Genomic DNA, 21178 nt, shown 5'->3' with positions numbered 1-21178 from the left:
TGTTTGTTCTGGGGAAAAAACGAAAAACAGGAACAGCAACTAAAAGAAAACTTTCACTGGAAAGCTAAATCTAGGCCGCTGAATGAACTTTGACCCATTCTGTCACTCTGACAAACACTAGTTAACTCATATGAGCTCGCCATATTGTTTAATCATCTTGCTGTTCACTCCTCTTGCCCCCAACATTTCACTGTCTCCTCATCTCTTCTGAAAATTTACTGCCAAGTTGCTTTTGAGTAACGCAGGATTTATGAACCCGCAGTGGTTTCCATTTGCGTAGCACTTTGGCCACTCAGAGAGGGGGATTGTGGGAATTTAACCAACACAGAGGCTTCACAAACTCTCAAAAGCCAGAGGCGGGTGGCTCTGCAGCGATTACGCCATATCTAGGTCTTATCCTGATAGGTTAACAAGGCGGCTTCAACAGAAAAGGGAAGATCAACAAAGAGGAAGGGAAAAAAATAGCACAAAATGAGATGCGGAAGCAAAGGCCACAGAGGAGATTTTCAAAGTAAATTTAACCCCGCTTCTACCTCACTGTGATGAAAAACAGCACTTACAAGAACAAGTGTAGCCCGCATATTCATACGCATATTTCTGACACTGACTGTATACAGCTATGCAGACGTGGTTCTGGAAAGCTCTGCGTACCACCTACGGACTACCAACGCAGCACCATGCCGAGCCCTCACCCACTGCTGATTATACAGTGGGCATCTTCAGGTTGTCATTAGATTACATTTATTCCTGACTGATTGCCAAAAACTATTCATTGTTTTCTCCTGCTTTGGAATCTTCTAACTACAAACTGTTGAAGTTTGCATGATGGAAGAAACAACAGAGAGAACAAGCATAAAAACTAGACTGACGTGAAGAATCCTTTGGATAATCCTCAAAGTTTCTCAGTTGAGTAAAAGAGAAAAAAAAGGGCTAGTAGTGGAGTCTCTTCCCCAACTTTCCATCCACTTCTGATGGAATTTGGCTAGTACGAGTTGAAGCAAGTGTAAAATTTCACATCTCCTCCATTTGACCTTTTGATGTCTATTTTGACCTTGGACCCGATGTTCCTGTTAGCAGAGGAAAATATGCTTTTTTAAAGCATTAAAACATCCCACAAACGCTCGTTTTAATCGTTTTTCTCAGTATATCTCAGTATATGCTGTTAAAAGTAGCATGACTCAGTGAAACACGTATAACCTTTCCTCTGTTGGTTTCCTGCACTACTAACTCATTAAATAAGCTTAGCTGCTGAGACATCCGTGCACATGCATGCAGCCAAGTTGCCAACGTCATGTCATAATGTTCTGGGTAACTGATGAAAATAACATCCCACCTCAGCAAGCCAGGTTCTAAATAAATTCAGCAGAGCTGTATCTGTGAACTGCTATGGTTTTTTAAAGGATCATCCATCTTCTCTGTATAAAACGTTAAATGTTTAAATTATCATAGTGAGGAAAAGAGAAATTTGACCATAAACAGATAAGAATACAAGCTGGCAAATATGTAAACAATGCAGGCAGGTGTAACATATCAACAAGTTAAATACTTTGGAAACAGTAACCAATCACCTCATTTAATTTGTCAAAATCCTAAACAAACAGCAAGTTTTATCTCTGAAGCAGACATCTGCACACGTCTGAAAGGTCGTTCACCACTGAAATCTGTTAAATAGGCTTTAAAAGTTGTTTTTACTATTTTCTGGAATTCTATAGATGAAATAATTCTAATAGATAATAATCCGAATAATAAAAACTGAATAAACACAGTCCTTAGTTGCAGCTCTATCACAACAAGTTGTCTTATTTTTAAAACTCTGGGCTAGAACCATACAACTTTAATACAGTCTTATGGTAAATAAAGTTTGCTTTGCACGTCTTCTAGAGTGGACCTGACATTTCTTATTTCTGTCTGAGTAACCACTTTATGTGCTGGTCTCACATACAAGCAGTCAAGCAGCAAAAAGCGCAGTATGATCCACAGACCATAATATTTCATATTTCCTGAGGTTCAAATAAAGATTGTCATCTGTTTCTGATGAATAATTTGTTGCATCTGACAGCTTGTTTAGATATAACTTGTCAAAGTCCTCCATTGCTACTGCTCGTACTCCTATATTCACATTTCCCCCCTTGATTTCATGCCTTCGCTCACTAGGATTTGTGTTGTCTTGTTGAGACAAACATATAACAATCTACAACATATAACAATCATCATTCAGAGTCCAGACTGAATTAGTATTTGGAGGGGAAAAAATGCATCCTGTTCAAACAAAGGATTAGCAAATAATCATCTTGACAGGGTTACTGTTTGCAGCACAAATGAGTTAGAACAAAGGGTACAATAACGATAATAATAATAATAATAACAGTCTTAACTTGAGTAAATATGAGGCATGTAGCATTAATGTTTTAGGCTCCCAGTGGAGTTTTATAGCAGGAGGATCTGCTTCCTGGAGACTTTATCTTTGGACAGGAAAGTCCACTCCCCTCTGTTGGAGACAGCCACAGAGGTGTGGCCAGCACACACTCACACACACACACTCTCTGCTTAATGATGTCTTGCGCAATACTACTCCACCCAGCCCCCACCCTTCACTAACCCAAACCACACCACAACAATGCACACATATACACACTCCTTCTCCCAGGCCTCACATGTGAACGTAATTAAGCTCTGAAATACAAGATGTTTCCTTAAAAGTAAATAACTCAGTCTATCGGGTTCGCCTTGATGTTACACTTTCTGAAAATTTTCCTGCAATTGGTTCTGGTATTTAGCCAAAAAATAATCAGCTGAGGCAAGCACCAAAATATGATCCTGGCATTGCTAATAAACATTTTAAGTTGCCTTTGCTCTTCAAGCAAAGAACGCGCCATTCTGCACTCAAATCCTCCAGACTCACACTGTTCTGCTAGCACATTTTACTATAATGTACATATATGTATTAACATAAACTAAGTTTTAATAGGTTTTTATGATTATTTAATTGCGTCCGTGCATATGAACTACACATATAAAAAGGCCCAAGTACGGAGCCTTGAGGAGCTCCAAACTCATTTGCAGGGCGGGACAAACTCATTTCTGTTATGGAGATAAATGCACAACTATAACATCATAAACTGATCTTGTGAAAGCTATAAATGGAAATAAACAGAAGGATTTTACTACGTCAGTAACTGAGATGAACTAAAAACCCAGACATCGTAGACATGTAACTGGTTTTTCAGTGTAGCTTCTAAAAAACTGGTGAGGAGAGATGTAACAATGTGCTTAGAAATGCAGGCTGGTCATGTTTTCAGAACAGTGTTGACTGCACAGTTGTCCTCTGGTTAAATTCTTGGCAAAGTTCTGTCCGCTTACTTAAATAATTTCCCCCAGGGATTAATAAAGTATTCTGATTCTGATTCTGATTCTGATAATCAGACACGCATCAGAAACGCCAAAAATAAACAAAGGAGCTACAGATAAATAAACCGGGTATATCTGTGTAACTGTGTGACAAAACAGAGATTAAAATGATCCTTCCTAAGGCAGGATTTAGGAAATTTAAAGAGAAGGGAAAAAACATTTCTAACTATTTCAGTAAAAAGGAAATCAAGTTAATATCACAGCTTTGCAAATTGTCAAGAGAGGTCATTCAATGTGATGATGGGAAACACAATTAGTCCTTGTTATTCAAGTACATGTAATTTCAAGCATATATGTAAGGTCAAGCACAAGTTCACTACGCTATTACAAACAATACTTTTTGTGTTACTCCTCTGCTACATTGTTTTTATCCACACACACACTAAAGCACGGGCTACTTTTGACATTCATTTCTTGGATTCTTAGCCAAACCTCAACCATAACCAGCATATCCCCAAACCTACCCATAAACCCTTAAAACCATGCCAAGTGGAACTGCAGTGTAACCAAACTGGGAACATTATGACTGTGACACATCCACTAACCAAGTGTATCTTTTTCACTTGCAACAACATGTGAATAACGACATTTTATCTCACCTACTCTGTGGCTGTTCCCACTACAGTAAAGACAATACTCTCTGAGGCTCTGTGTGAAGGTCTCTCTCACACCCTGCAGAATTTTAGCCCTCATACATATAAACACAAAGACACGCTGTTCTAACTGACAATGGCACAGAGAATATACATGTAAAGTGTGGCTAGACTTCAGTGGAGTTATGGGGTGAGGGTGGCGACAGCATGAAGCCCCTCAAACAGACTGGAAAAGGCTTATTTTGGTAAATTAACTCAACCTAATTATGTCACCTAGCTAAATTCTGTCTTTAAAATTCAATCGTAGAGACACATTCTCATGATTTTTCTAAAACCTAGAAGACACTACAGTACACGGGTATCAGCTGAGAATGAAAAACAGACTGTTTCCTGCCCGGCATGAAATTTCCCTCTTTTATTTATCTCTGCTCCAAAACACTCCCTGCTAACAGACACAGCCCGTCCTGCCTTTCCCACATACCGTCATAAATGCAAATCTATGCTTGTGCTATATAGCTGGAGTGCAAACATAAAGCATGTGATGCCTCCCCTCAAAAACGGCTCAGCACATCAAGGGTTATTTTAATCAATAACAACAATGATTATGCGTAATTTTGTGGATCTCTGGAATTACAAAGATGACCAGTTTGCCAAATAGCCAAAAACTGTATAGAAAAATTAATTATTTTTGAGATTAAGATTTGACAAATGGTGGTAGCTCAAAATATAAGCATTTAAAATCGCAGGCATCTCTCCTTGAAATTCTTTTTTGTGCAAGATGTAATTGAAAACTAAACTCAATTCAATATTAGTCAATTTCCTTTACATAGCACCAAGTCACAACAGCAGTCGCTTCTACAGTCGCTTCTACAATAATACAGAGAAAACCCCAAGAATCAGACAGCCCTCTATGAGCGAGCACGTGGCGACAGTGGCAAGGAAAAACTCCCTTTTAACAGGAAGAAAATCCCTGGACGAACAAGGCTCAGAGAGAGGCGGCCATCTGGGGCTGATCGCTTTGCAAATGTGTAGTATGTTAGCAAAAATGTTAATTTCTAATGAATTAGAAATAGTTCAAGTGGTTTCTCTGCTGTCCCAGCGGATGAAGGTAATGGAAGCACAGAAATGCATTACCATGAACGGTGCCCGGCTCTCTCATTTGTCTGATTAATTCTACATTTATCTAGCACGCGCACTACAATGCTGTTTAAATGTCAGTACTTTTGGACAATACAGCGATTCTTAACTGTTCATGCACCTCCCCGTTTTTCAGACCAACACAATCCACTTGCCCTGCGGTTTCTCTCTGTTATCTTTCCCGTATTGAAAACCCAGAGAGAAGCTAGCCTGACTCTGCATCTCCCTGCGTTTCAGCTTCATAAATAACAAAAAAAGTATTGAACACAGAGGAGGGTGAAATGGATGGCAGTCATAATCCTGCAGCACAGCCTGTCCTTATCTGACTGTCCACACCCTTTCAAACCTCTCTACCTTCACTCCTCTCTCTCACCCATCTGTGCACTTCCCTCATCTGTCTCCTCTCTGACAATCTCTTTCCCCTCCTTCTGCTTTTCTGTCCACATTTCCAACAGCTTCTTCTCTTCAACGCCTCACCCTTCCCGCTGACAAACACCTTTCACTCCTTCTGCTATAAGTTCGCTTTGGTAATGGCTGCTATACTGTGCGAGCGACTCCAGCAAGTCTCACCTTATCATTACTGTTCACACCCTTTACTGTACAGCCTTCCCTGTCTGTTTATAACAGGGTGTATCGACCTACCTATCAGCTTAACAATAAAGCTTGAAATGTCAAAAGGTGTAGCAACTCGTTTGCACTGCAAAACCTGTGAGCCCGGCCAGGGCGACACAAAAACGCTCCCATGTATTTATCGGCTTGTAATTATATTTAATTGGCACACAGCAGTGAAGCCACCAATAATCACTGCATCCATAATGAGGATGACAAACTAACTAGCCAGCGCACCAACTACTAATAGCCACGAGGAGAGCGAGGGAACCGAGTGCAACATTTGAAGAACAAACAATGAGCAAAATACTCCCAAAGCTTTATCGAAGGATTAAAAAGATAAGAATAAGTGGCATAAGTGCCTTATCAGTGTTTTTTTTTTTAATTCAATAAAATTCTGACTTGCTGAACTTAAGTTAGGAGTGTTTTCTTTTACATGACTATTTCCCATGAGTGAGTTCGACCAGTCATAACATGTCAAATGAGCTGTGAAACTATGAGAAGCTTAAAAATATATCGACATACGCTGCAATCCTTTTTTAGAAGCCCGGAAGATATAAAATCTTTTCTTGAAAGGAAATGCCATAAAATAACTTTGATTTGTTTACTTTCAGAATCCTAATTTTCATAATCTTTACAATGTTTACAATATTTATTAGTATTTATTTTATGTCTAAAATGTTTGTGGATACTGCTGGAATTTGTGAATTTCCTCCAGGGGATGAATAAAGTATCCACCCATCCATCCTGAACAACTGTAAGCTGTAAATACTTAGATGAGCCTAAAATAATATTAAAAAGACAGAGACGAGTTAAGATGTGACAAAATGCACAAAATGCAGCTCAGTTTCTTGGTTCCCAGTCTATGGGAAAATCTCTATTGGTGTGTATTTCTGAGCAAAGACCAGAAAAAGACAAACTCCTCTGCATCAATCAGAAGGACAGAAGATGCAGATATATGCTGCTTAATTTATTAGTAAATGCTCAGCCATAAATAGTCTGATCCTGAGAATGAAATCCGCTGGGGAATTCACGGGTAACTCCAGCAGGACTTTCGTCAGTATGTATCCCACAGGCTCTTGTCATGTAAAACTTGGCTTGGCTGCGACCTCTGACCTCCTCACTATTCATTTCACGGAGCTCATTCTGCTGATGCGCTCCCTGAAAAGCCACTCCGGATTAAAAAAGGTGAAATTTGCTGCTTGAAGTGCAAAACCTTAACAACCTTAACAGACTTTTTCCACATGAGAGCAAATAAATGTTTGTTTACAAAGTGTGTTTAATGACTTCCTACAACTCTACCCATCCATTAAACTTTACCCACTAATGTCAGACCATGCCTAATCTTCCACCATCACGTCAGCCAAGCGGAAAGCTTCACTGTAACCTTTGCGAGAAGCCGTGTTTGTCCCCCGAGAGGCTCCACTTCCACTGGCCTGGAAGTGGAGTCGACCACCATTTGTCAAATCTTAATCTGAAATAATAACCAAAATAAGCAATTTTTCTTTACAGTTTTTGGCAGTTTTTAGTTTTCTGTGACTCCAATGGGGATGTAAATTCCGCCATCGGACCCACTTGGCAATTTTTGTCTGAGCGTGGAGGTCATGCACAGGGATACGCTACACCAGAGGTCCCCAACCCCCGGGCCTCGTACCGGTACCGGTCCGTGAGTCGTTTGGTACCGGGCCGCGAGAGTTGAGGCTCACGTGTGAAATGTGTAGTTTTCAGGGTTTTTATCGGTTTTCAGCGTTATTTTGTTATCGTTTTTATCGTTTACTCGGTTTTCCTTGGTCTTTTCACATGTGTTATGAATAAATTTTCTTTTTTTCGGTACCGGTACTAGTTTTATGTTGTTGTATTTATCCGCGACACCTTAAAGGCCGGTCTGTGAAAATACTGTCGGGCAAAAACCGGTCCGTGGCGCAAAAAAGGTTGGAGACCGCTGCGCTACACAACAATGCACCAACCACGCACACGCCCTTCAGCTGCACCTCAACCAGACTTCAGAGTAGTAGAACATGAAAGGCCACACCTCGGTCACCACCATAGCTGAACACTGCATCAAGATATCATCTAGTATTTCACGAAAACTAAAACAGCCTCACAACTATACCAAACTCTTCCTCCTCCTCATACTTCCTAAAATTAACCACCACGCTTGCTCAGTTCAACCTCACCCATCCCGCAAACATCTCTCTGCTCACTCCTGCATCAAATTTGTTCTCTTACACGTCCCTCATTCCCTTCGCCTCTATATCGTCAACTCATCCCGTCACGCAGTGAAGTCTTAAGTGCTTCAACTGAAGGCAGCTGGACTTCTTAGGTTAAGGAAATGTTTCCTATCTCACATCTGCGGTGCTTTTTCAGTTCTAAAAGGTGATGGGGGGAGCACCAGGTATTTAACTCCTAGTGGGGGTTCAGGCTGTGGATGTAGTCCTGAGAGTTGTTGACCCACCCGATGGTCTGTGAGTCGTTAAGCTTACTACCAGTCAAGGGACGGATTCTTTGTCTTCATGACCCTTAAAGGAAGTCCAGCTCCTTTCAACTCAGCGCTGGATAACTGAGGCTTTCTCCGTTTTGGCTTCCCGTCCACACTGAGACGGCATTTTCCTCAAGGAAAAACGATGCGTTTGAAACGATGACGCATTTTAGTCATGTGATGCAGTCACATGAAAAATTAAAAAAAGATAGCGGAGGCCATTATACAGCAGTTGTTTTGATTTCTCTCAATTTTGACAGCTCTAAAAAAGATTATTATCAGTTTGTACATGCTCCAGATAGCTTTTCTCAAAATTCTTTAATTCCCACTCGCTTTTGCGCATGCGCAGGACTGGAACGTAAGCATTTTGGGCCGTTTCAATGTGGACGCGCAACTCTGTGAAAACGACTGAAAACGCTAGTGTGGACGCGGAGCGTTTTCAGACGAAAACGCAGTTTTCAAATCTATCCGGGCTAGTGTGGACGTAGCCTGAGAAACTGAACAGACGTCATGCTGTGAAACGCTTAGCACTGTGCACTACTGCATCATTGCACCTATAAATACACTATACATGCTGTTATTGTCCGTGTGTGTATCTGTTAAGTACATTGAGAGCACAGAAAAAACCCAAAAGAGCCCAATTCCTTGATCAGAATCCAATGAAGCTTATTCTGACTCTGATGTAATGCTGCTTTAACTCAAACCCTGCTGTTTTTGACAAAGCTTGTTTGAAACATGTGAAACAATTACTAATTTTTTTTTTATCAAAAAGCACAAAACAGGCAGTTTACTCCCATTTTAAAACAAAATAGTAGCAATAATAACAAAATGAAAAGAGATGAATTCATAAAAGAGGTACAGGTCTGACACAGAGATAAAAATCAAACACACACACAGGTGCTCATAGTTTTCTTCTTAAATAATGCAGCAATGACTGCTGAACTGTTGACTCAATGGCTAGGATGTGTGGGTGACAGCTGGCATGATCCAATCGCAACATGATCTCTTTTTAAATAAGGTTTGGGCAAACGTGTTCACCCTATTCTACATTTCTACAATACTGTTACTGTTAATTCTACTCTCTGCAGTGTTTAAATGCTTACATATACACACAGTTACTGTCCCTCCACACATACGACTCGGTTCTGCTTCTATGCCCCAGCTTTGTTTACTATTTCCCACCGAGGCTTCTAGACTTCTGATTGGCCAACATTTCTACACGGTTAGGAATATAGCGCCACCTGTTGCTTTGGCATGTTCCTAGCAGCGTTTTCCTTCATTTCTGCGTTTACATGTGGACGGGATTATTTTTTAAAACGAAAACGGAAAATCTCAGTTTTCAAAAATACCCGTGTACGTGTGGACGTAGCCTAACAGCTTGCTGTCACAGGCAAACAGGTGCAAGTTTTCAATCACAAAGAGCACACATTCCTGCTAAACTGCACAACCTGTACACGATCTATTTGCTCAGGTGAACGCATATAAATGAAAAGGACGTTTTTCTGGATTTGTGAAGCTGATGCACCAGCCAACAGCTACATTATCATAATATCAAGCTTGAAATAACATAAATTAACCCTAAAGTAAATTTACAGTTATTTCAAAAATCCGTGCTCGTGCCTTGTATGCGGTATAATACAAGGCGTATGCGTATAATGCTCAGAGGAAAATCGAAATTCCCGCCAGCACGGACTTTATTATAGACACAATGTTTTTGCATCCACGAATCCTAATCAAGACGATTATTGTCAGGCCTTAGCTTGACAGAAACCACTACCAGGAAATATCCCAGGGAATCCAGTGCAGAAGGATAACTGTGTCCTTTTTGCTCTAATGAAGACACAATGATTGCCAGTTTATGTCAGATCAGGTCTTGATTTGCAGATCTACTAAAACTCAACTCATAAATTAGATTAAAAAAAACAAAAAACCATAAAAACAAATGTGTCTCTTCTTTCTAGAGAAACAAACAAGGAAACAGAAAAATTATATAAACTCCTTTATTTGTATACTGAAACTGAAAGTAAGCCAGCATCACTGTAATAACACTGGCACAGGTAAAATTGGTACGTGCACACGCCGCACAGGGAACAGGGAATGGTTAACTGTGATTGATGTCGCCCGGGGGGGAATGTTTCCCTCCTAAACAGCATGACCTGTGATTATCGGCTCACTTTGTTCTGATACTTAAATGACGTCACGGTGTCACATTTTGCAATTCAAACGGGGATCACTGTTACAGACAGGAAGCATGTGCAAAACTATCAAAATAAGATGCAATCTCTGATAAACCAGTCTTTTTCTTTAAGGTCCGGGGCTTTCAGAGTAAAAGTTGCAAACCTCAAAATCTGTTGAACGCTGTACTGAATTAAAATAGCGCCATCAAGCTGCTAAACCGCCAATCATGATGCACAGACAGAAGAGCTGAGCAGCGCTGGTTTAGGTGGATCTCTGAGGGAGCACCAGTAGGTTCATTTTCCACTTTACAGCCTAGACCAGCGAGAGGGCACCGGATCACAAGAAGGATCTGACCTAACGTAATCTGCATAAGTGGAAGGATATGTAATTTAATAGAGTAAAAAAGTGCCTAGTCATGTTATCTGCCTGCTTCTCAAATTCTTTGTAATCACTTTGTAATACTCAGGCGGGAAGCTGACATCTGAGAGATCCAGCTGATTGCTCTGGTATGCATATTGCTTCCTTGTCTGCTGCCGATTCTCGAGTATTGGGAAAACGTGAATTTTGATACATTTTTTAAGGCGGTATTTGAGAAGTTTGTGTCAATATTGCAATATTAACTGATACTCTGTTCATTACGCGTGACATGATTTAAAGCTTTCTTTTTAAGCCAGGTAAGTAACTGAAGTAACCTTTGCTGTCTGTGTGATTTGACCGCGGTGTGTGTGTGTGTGTGTTTTCGTTGTGAAATCGACATAATCAAACACATTTGATCATCGCAGAAGCGACTCCCAGCCCCACCTGCACACGTCCATTTTCCTCACCTCCATCCATCTAGCCACACATCTAGCGTTCTGCCTCTTTAACCCCATTCCCCTCCAATCAATCAACCAATCTCTTCCACCGAACTCCCCGTCTCCCCCTCCTCACCGTGCACTCCATCTCCTCTGGCTCTGGTTTGATCTGTACAGAGGGCATGTCTTTCTCGCCCTCCTCCTCTGCTTTCTTTTCTTCCTCTTTCACCCTCACAGACTGTGTCGCCACTTCCTTCAGCTCCTCCTCTTCTCCCTGCGTTGGCCGTGGCCTGGTCGCGGGCTCTTCTTTCTTCTCCTCCTCTTCCTGGACTGTGGGCGGCAGAGGTGATGAAGAAGGTGGCGGTTCTTGCTGGGTCAAGGAGCTCTGCTTGGCCGGGCTCCTCAGCCTCTTCCGGGCACTGACCGCACTCTTCTTCTGCTTTGGAGTTGACTGACACTGAGTAAGAAGAAGAAGTACAATAGATGGCATTAAAAGGAGGAAGGTGAGTTTGGTCACAAAAAGAGGAGTACAGAAGGTCGGCAAAGACAGGAAAGGGGGGAGAAGAGGTGATAAGGGAGTCGTTAAGGGGATGAAATGGGGGTGGGGAGAAATTGAGAAGAACAAGAGAGGAGGAGGAGGGGTGAGAAGAAGGTAAGAAAAAAAAGTCCAAACTTCCTGGCCAGGGAGAGGGGGTGAAGGGAGAGGGGGTTGTGTTAAAGGGTATGAGGAAGGTATGAGGAGTAAAGTGGGCAGGAGGAGAAAAAGCAGTAAGCAAGAAAGCAGAAAACAAGAGAGCATAAGAGAAAGAATGAAGAGGAGAAAAGTGCCAGGTAGGACAGGAAGTAAGACAGGAAATGGGTTAGTAGAGTTTGGAGGGAAAAGGTCATGACTACAAGCATTACCTCTACTCTGAAAGCCTGCTAAAGATAACCTCCTCTCAAAAAAATCTGCCAGAAGAGGGGGTAAAAACACAAAAACACACACAAACTCACACTCTGTCTGAAAGAGATGGAAAATTAAAGGCAAAGACAGAGACAGAGGAGGCAGAGAGACAAAGGCCTAATCCTCAGGCTGCCAGTGAGGGAATGAGAATGAAAGAGAAATAACAGCGAGAGCAGGGAGGAGTAGCCGTGAACTGACCCCTCCCTCCCTTTCAGCGGCAGGCAGGCAGACACACCCTTTTCTGGAAGCTGAGCGAGAGACAAACACACACACTGAGAGAAAGAGAGAGAGAGCGAGCTGAAGAGTGCCAAGGCAGAGGGACTCACACACACACACACACTTTTAGAAATGTGCACACCCCTTTCTCTTCTTTTTGGTCTCAATTTTCTCCCCTTTTTTCCCTTTCTTAGACAGTTTCTGAGCTCTATCTAAGAATTATGCAAGTCCCCACAGATAAAACTCTCCACCAACTTGCAAATAGTTTGGCAAGCAGTACCAAAAATGTCCACAGATGTGGAATCCAACATAATTTGACCTACATTTTTTAAGAGGTTTAGAGACAGTCATATTTTGAAATGTGTCTTACTTTTGATATGATGACTGTACATAAAGGACAGTGAAACAAAAACAGTAAAACAAGAACTTTTTTCCCCTCCTGTCCATCACGAGCCAGATAAGAATAAATCAAAGCGAGCTGAGGTCAGTTATACCTACAATATGTTTACAGTCATTTTAAACAGGTTTCAGTAGGTTTGGGCAGCCAGTGAAACTAAAATAATATAACAGCAAGAACCAACTGTGTTGAGTCTAGTAGTCAACACAGTGTAACATAATATGAAGGGGAAAAAAATACAATTACATATAAAACAGCATTTACCACATTAGAAAAGGGTTTAAGACATCATTTCTGACTTTAAAAATAAGAACATTTTTAAACAGTTAATTAATTAGTTCATCTAAGGCACCATAAATGTCATATTCCTTGTTTAACTCTATATATATTCTTCAAAATGAGAAAGTTTAGGATGCAGGAAATTTAAACTAATGCACATTTATCTGTAACTTTATTAGGTGTGCCTATAATTCTCAAAAATACATCCTGCAAGAGGCAAATCTCAGGGTTAAAAATGCCTAGTTGTTGTCAGAGGTCAGAGGAGAATGGCCAGACTCCTTCAAGCCCCTAAGAAGGCAACAATAACTTAAGTAACAACCATTACAACCAAGGTATGCAGAAGAGCATCTCTGAAGCAGCGGAAGACCACACCAGATTCCGCTCCTGTCAACTAAGACCAGGAAACTGAGGCTCACCAAAACTGGACATCGTAAAAATGATGATGAGTTTACGTTTCTGCTGCAAAATGAAAGTATAAATCCAACCTGCACTGTATCAGTGGTTCAGGATGGTGTGGTGTAATGGTGTGAGGCACATTTTGGCCCATTAGCACCAACTGGGCATCACTTAAATGGCACAGCCTATAACCCAGTGTACCCATCTTCTGATGGCTGCTTCCATTGGGATAACATACGATGTGACAAAGTTCAGATCGCTCAAACTGGTTTGTTGACCACCGAGTTCAATGCACTCAAATGACCTCTACAGTAACACATCTCAAGCCAACAGGGCACCTTTGGGATGTGGTGGAGCCTGAGATTCACATCCTGGATGTGCAGCTCGTGATTGTGCAGCAACAAGGATCAAAATCTCTAAGGAAAATCTCCAACCCAGTTCTAATAAGGTGTGCCTAACAATGTGACTGGCATATTTCAGTGTCTGTCTTTATCCTTCTATTAATACACAGCCACCAGGTCATGACCAAATATTTATATAAACGAAAGTTGTAAAAGAAGTACATCAAGCAATCTACCGCACTTCCTTTTCTTCCTCTTCGAGTTCAGCTCATGCTGACAGGTATGTGGTTAAAGGTGACGTTTGAGAAGTTTGTTTTACAGTTTTGTGGTTTTAAACAGAATGTGACTTTGTGAGATCAGCACATCAACTTCTGGTTAACCTTAATGTAAACCCAGCCGGTGACTGAAAACAACCGATCGATATCAGGGTGAAATTCAAACCCCTCTCTTTCATATTTTTTGTTCACATCTGAGCAAGAGTCAGCACAGACAGCTGACATTGAGAAAAGTCCCATAGCTAACACAAACATCATCAACAGAAACCACCAGCATTCTTTCAAAAGACGTATTAAAAACACCAGCTAAAAAGGCTTGACGTGCATGTGCTTTCCTAGTGTGAAAATCCACCATCGAAACACTGAAAACCCACGCATTAAAAAGAACAGAAACGGGAAGTGATAGCAAGATTATTCCAGTTGCGCTTCTTTATGTAAAATTCTCACGGTGCGAGAAATGCTGAAATAGATAAACAAGTTCTCGACTTCCTGTCTGCAGCGGCGACCCCGCCGCACGCCCAGCTGTTTAATGGGAAACGCAATGCTGTGTGCTGCACAGCGCAGGGTTAGCTGTCTATGTAAAGCCCAGTGAAGCCAATCTAAATAAGAAAAGATAACAGCTGGTAGCAGCAGGAGAGATATGAAATAATATCAGAAGAAGCAGGGCAAAAATGTCAAAATAAAAGGTTTGATATATTATTTAAGCAAAATAATTAAGTATTAACAGCATTGTTGTGGTTGTTTTCACAGTGAGGAGAAGTTTCTCTCAGTCTGGTAAATAATTAACAAGTTAAACTGCCAGCAGGACTTAATGACAACGCTGGAGAGCACACTCACCAGCACATAACCTAAAACAATCCATCATACGTTATGTCAGCATAGCAGAGAGAATATTTTACATTATCGAATGCAGTGAGCGTCGGTATTTTAAGCATTACGCCACTGAATTCTTCAGAATTCAAATATTTTTCTGACACGTAACTTGTTGAAGTGTGCTGAGAATCGGACACATTTGCGCTCTGCCACACAGGACAGTAACAATTACATCATCACTTGATGTTCTCCTGGGTTTTTTTTTTCAGCCTATCAGGGCAAACAGAGACTCTAAGGCCATGGTGGTGTGTTTCAGGCTGGCATGTGACCCAGCCCCAGCGGATTCCACAGCGAGGTGGGGCCTCGGCCAATCAGCCTGGGTGTGGCTGCAAGCACAACCCCTCCCACACAGACGCGCACACAGAGGACACACACTGATCTCTCAGTTCCATTGTGAGGGGACAGAGCCCCCTCTGTGTCTCTAAACAAAGGTAAAGGCAGCTTGATGCCTCACCTTCCCCCCAACTGGCAACCCCCCACAAAGCAAGAGCCTGAATTTCACCAAACTCCACCCACTCATACAGTTTGAAACAGCGTTAACTTTATTGGGCCTGGAGTTGCTCAAGGCACTTCTCTGTGGTATTTTTGACCACAAGCTTCCTTTCTAAGCTTCAGAGACCATTTTTGACCTTAAACATCACACAGGAAAATCCATCAGAGACCACGAAAGAGGTTTGTGCACCAACAAGACCAGAAAACAGTCAAGGATGCTTCACAGTTACATCACAGTTTACACTTTGACTTATTTCAACAGTTGTTGTTGTTTTCCTGATTTTTTTAACCTTATATAAATGACAAAACTCTAAGAATTTCTTCAAATTTACACACACTACTCATAAACTACTCGTAAGCACATTTACATTTTAACTGCAGTTTAGATTTCATGAATTAACAGTATGCGCTGTGAAAACTGGAGCAATGTAGCCTATTTAAAAGCACAGAGAGCGCTAACAGCGACATCAACAGTCTGTTCCAGCACACAAAGCCTTCCTTTACACCTTGTGCTTTAACCCTTTATTTTGTTTTCAGTTCACTAGTTAGCAGTTTGGTCCTGTGTTTTGTTCTGAAGAGGCCTCATTATCATCTATTCTCTTCTGTAAATGGCCACTTTTCCAAAAGCCATTCAAGGCAAACTTGTCCTTTCAGTTCGACAGAAATAACAAAAGCTCTGCTCAATTAAATCAGAACATTTGTGAATTTGCTCAACAGAAAAGACTGTAAACAAATGTATTTGTAAGGTTGATTTAATTTGCCAAATTACATTTGTGGACAACATTTAACATATTTTGGGGAAAACTTTGGCAACTAAAAATGTATAAAAACTTCATTTCCAGTTAAATCAGATTTGGTGGAGATTGTTGTTTTGGTCTACTGGAAAGAGCTGAAGGATGCAGACTCCACATCTTAAAGGAAAAACTCTACAAGCAGCTTTAAGTCACACACACCTCAATTCCAACTCTTTATTGCATGCCAAGGCTTGAATACAAACACCTGCAGCTGCTACTTGGCTTGCAAGTTTTCTATCAGAGCACAGAGGGTAGATTCAGATTTTTTGAACCCTGGGACGTCCGATTAAAATCAACTTTGACCAGCCAGTTGCACCAAATTAAAAAAAAAAATTAAACCATACCTGATTGAGTAGGTTTATTCACAACAATCTAGAGTTGCCAGCTTATTTTAGTCCAAACGAAGCAGCAGCGACCTCAGGGGCATAAAAGTAATGTTACCTGGGATGTTCCAGAGCCTGCAGTTCCTCTCGTCCAACTTTCCAGCAGAAATAAACATGCTTACAGCCTTGTGCATAAAACTCCCCCTCAGGACAACTACAAAAAATAACATTTGTTTCACCTCTTTAAAAAAAAGGCTGAAGTTCAGCATTATTAGGGGCGTGGCCACTTTGAGTGACAGGTAGATGTCTTCTCCTCACATTAGTTTATCCAAGACACTGAACTAGACCTGTCGTTGACTATATGTGCGAGATGGTACCTTTTGGAGCTAACACTGTCTGCTAGTATTAGCTGACAACGTTACACAAGAGTTACAATTAGAAGCTTGAATGATGATGTCGTGATCACTATGTCCATTATTCACATACAGTAGAGGTTTGAAACAGGTGGCCTAGGGGGACCAGAACCACCTATCCGGCTCACTGGATTGCTTTGGAAAATGTGAATGTTGCCAAGAAACGAGGTATAAATATGGCACTTTGTTCATAATGTAAGTATGTCAAACTTACCAAACACATCACCCATGGCCTGGCGTTACAGGTTCATTTGATTTACTGCAGCAGCATTTCTTCCAAATGTAGAAAACCTCAAGCATATTATTGAAATTGCACTCCTCTTTCTTAAGGCATCTCAGCGATTCACTGTCTACTTAATATTCTTCATACTTGCAGGTGGGTTTTAATATGCTATTAAACAACAGGTTTGATATGTCGCTCACTATGTAAAAATTGAGTTTTACACAATAATACGAAAGTTATACATTGCAGAACATCATGCTACAAGCACAAAGCCTTGCATTTTGCTCTTCTGACTGGTTTTTCCTTCACAATTCTTAATTACTTGTTAATTAATGCCTAAAGAGTAAAAAGCACAAATCGGATCGGAAAAGTACTGTGCTGCAACCAGACCTGGATTAATCATGATTTGCAAATAATTCGTTTCCGTTTGTTTTAAACCCAATCTGGAGCTCCAGCTGGGCGGAGTTCATAGCTCTCTAGCAGTTCAGACTGCACCATGTGAGGAGTAAATTACAGGGGGACAAAATAATTCAATTTTTTAAGCATTTAAACTTCAGTTCTTATCCTTCAGCTTAGAAATCACACCTACTTTATCACTGTGAATAGACTGAAGCAAACACTGAGAATCTTTTCGCAAATCCGACTTGATCCACATCTGCTCCCAGACGAGGCAGCAAAAGAGGAAGGAGCTCACAGAGGGGGCCACGAGGCGTGTGTGTGTGTGAAGAGCAGCACTAACAAGGAGTGATAGTGAGATATGCACATGTTGTGTGTGTATAAATGAGGAATGACAAGATGCCTTTTTGTGTGTGTATGTGTGTGTGTGTGTGCGTGCATACATGCCTCCCCCACCAGAGGAGGGGTCCCACTGTGGAGTTCCAGGAATTAAAAAAAAAGGGGTGGGGTGGGTGTGACCCTGTCAGCCTCTGATCCTACCACAGGAAGTCAGGGTGGGGGTAGAAGAGGGACCAAGAGGATTGAAAAACAGACAGGCAGATTGTGTTTTCTCCTCAGACTCTGTGACACGTTGTAGATGAGAAAACTGCAGCGAGCCTTCCTGTGACCCGGCCCACATTTAAACAGAGCTGATTTCCGAACAACAGCATAATCACACGAGTCATTTCTCAAGCAAACAACTGCAGGGCACAAAAGTGACTAACATGAGTTACTACAAAAATAGAGTTGGTCCCACACACTAAAGATAACTGGTGCCTGTAGTGCTCACCAACTATATACCACATAGCTCGTTTCCCGAGCTTTATATACCCTGTATCGGGGATTAATCCTAACTGGAGGCATCCTTTTAAACTGTACTCAATCAAGGTTATGCATGATTAAAGATCAGACCAACAGACTCTGCTATAGCTGCTAGCTGACACAGTGTGTACGTGTGTATAGGTTTTCCTTTAGAGTGTTAGTGACTCATTCATTATCACATAAATATGATTTTAAGTCTAAAATCTATTTATATGTTAGCACTGAGAAACAATTCTTGCCATCTGGGGCATGCATGCATATAGCCTACAGATGTAGCGTGCTAGCTAGCCGAGCTGTTTTTACCTGATGTTAAAACACCAGACACTCGTTCAAAAATGGTCACTTCAGGCTCCAGAAAAACAAAATTGGATCTCCACAAGGACAAACTCCAGACTTCAGAAAGGTTGTCGCGAACCAGTGAGTGATGTCATTTCTGCCATGTTCAATGGTTTATTCACAGTCTATAGGTAGGCTACGCCTGTTCAATTGCTTTTTAATATTATCTATTAACTAATTAAAATGGGGAAGAAAAGTGACTTTGAATGCGACGTGGATGTTGGTGGCAGACGGGCTGGTCTGGGTGTTTCAGAAACTGCTGATCTGCTGGGATTTTCCCACACAATCATCTCTATGGTTTACAGAGAATGGACTGAAAAACAGAAAATGTCCAGTGCGCGGCAATACTCTGAATGACAATGCCACGTGATGTCAGAGGTCAGACGAGAATGTCGAGACTGCTTTGAGCTGATAGGACTGCAATAACAACTAAAATAACAGCTGATTATAACCAATGCATGCAGAAGTGCATCTCTGAATGCACAATGTATAAATAAATGGGCCACAGTAGCAGAAGACCACAGCAGGCGCGCCTCCTGTCAGGTAAGAGCAAGAAACCAAGGCTACAGTTCACATGGGCTCAACACAATACTGGACAATAGAAGATTGCAAAAACACCGCCTGTTCCGACGAGTACTGATTTGACTGTTAATCTTGACTAACATGACTGTGACAGTGGAAACAACTACACTTGTCCAGCAAATGCCATGGCAGAGCATGACAGTGGGGGAGGTCACAGTGGACAAAACAGGCCATCTGAATAGGTCACTTTGAGCTCTTTTCTATCATTAATGATCTAAGTGATCAAAATTACAGCTCGCTTTAGGTCCCCCAAAACGCCATAAGAGGACATCAAGCAAAAATTATTGTGAAAATAACCCACAGGGTTACAAATCCTTTGATACAAACTAGATTTAATGCGGAGTCATTCTGCAATCACCCACAAGAGGGTCTGTCCCTGGGCTTCACGCAGGCCAATCTCAATGTTTCTAAAGTCTATTTTTATCCGGTGAAGACTCACTGAGCGTGAACTGAACGCTCTGTTTCATCCTCATACGGTCCCACACATTCACACCCGCTCAGAACAACCAGTCTGTTACTGCTGAGCTGCAAAGAGATGGAGAGAGGAGACATGATTAAGTTTTCCATTCCCCTTCTGCATCCTGGCTTGGGATTCCATCCCCTGTAACCACTGCTTTGAAATAAAACACAAATAATGACTGAGACTAACTTGCATGTTGTGTTTAGATTTTTCACACACAAAAAGCACCCACACATTTCTAACTTGTAGTGAAACATCAAATAATGCAAACACAAACAAAGGTTGGGAGCAGGCACTATGTGACTGTCTCTTCTCACCTTTGACTCTGTGAATAAAGCAAAGCCTGCTTGGCATTTTAACACCGTCATATACTTATGTTGTCACCTGACAACTGAAATAGAAATATGTGAATGACAACACCTGAGATGTTAAAACACAGTGTAGCGATCCTCCGGAGATGGTAAGACACTTTACACGTTCTCCTTCCTTACAACGTCACACCACCTTTTTAATCCATGTCAACAAGAGTGGCTATGATAAAAGATGCTCTGAAGCAGGCTCATATCAATGTGTTTATATAGTTTTATCAAAAATAATGTTGCCAACACCATATTTGCTGGATGCTTGAAAATACAGATGATACTAATCTGTGTAGTGCTACAACACTGGGATTGATAATCTATTTAGCATCCAGTTTTGTTTTATTAACTTTAGGTTGAGTCTTCTCAGCTCATTAAACTTTATTCCTGCTCACTCTGACTTTTTATATTACGTTAAAATAAGGCTGAATTCACCGTTTATTTGTTGTCATTTACATATTTGCTGCTTATCTTAGAAAACAAAGCAAAAGCATTAATTGTATTTCATGTAAACTTTGATGCATTGATAATGTTGTATTCAAGAACAAATAAACGCAGTTTTAAAGAGACTCGTTGGAAATATGTTATGCTATTTCCAACTTATATTTGCACTGTTTTCTGGCTGAATTTAGAATAATTAAAACTGGACGATAACGGCAATGAAAGGCTGATTTATGGAAGCAGCGAAATAAAAACCCTCGCTGAGCTTATTCTTTAGAGTGTGTTTGAGTGAGAGAGGGTGGGACAGAGAGACTATCTGGGTCAGTGCTCTCCTCTCTGTCACTGTTGCCTCTTTCCAAACCACCCCCAGCTCAACACATGTGTGTGTGTGCGTGTGTTATGGGCAAAGGGTGGGGGACTGCCCCAGTCGGCAGCACTGTTCATGCCCCAAAGAGACATACACATATATATACACATACATACATATATATATATACATACACACATATATATATATACATACACACATATACATATATATACACACACACATATACATATGTACACACACATACATATA

At 41.1% G+C, this 21178-nt stretch overlaps 1 protein-coding gene across 4 annotated transcripts in view; it reads right to left on the bottom strand.

Moving 5' to 3' along the window:
• Nucleotides 1-21178, bottom strand: part of klf8 (Kruppel like factor 8) — an 80405-nt gene that overhangs the window by 24901 nt on the left and 34326 nt on the right. For all 4 annotated transcript variants that reach the window (XR_001290276.1, XM_005725420.1, XM_005725421.2 and 1 more), the window contains one exon: nt 11335-11655. Coding sequence is in view for 3 of the 4 variants with exons in the window: in XM_005725420.1 (XP_005725477.1) it covers nt 11335-11655 (321 nt within the window). In the remaining variant the exon portion in view is untranslated. The remainder of the gene's footprint in view (nt 1-11334; nt 11656-21178) is intronic.

The sequence above is a fragment of the Pundamilia nyererei genome, unplaced genomic scaffold, assembly GCF_000239375.1.
Source record: "Pundamilia nyererei isolate P.nyererei 1_Seehausen unplaced genomic scaffold, PunNye1.0 scaffold00015, whole genome shotgun sequence".
NCBI lineage: Eukaryota > Metazoa > Chordata > Actinopteri > Cichliformes > Cichlidae > Pundamilia > Pundamilia nyererei.
This window is presented reverse-complemented; position numbering and strand designations above follow the sequence as displayed.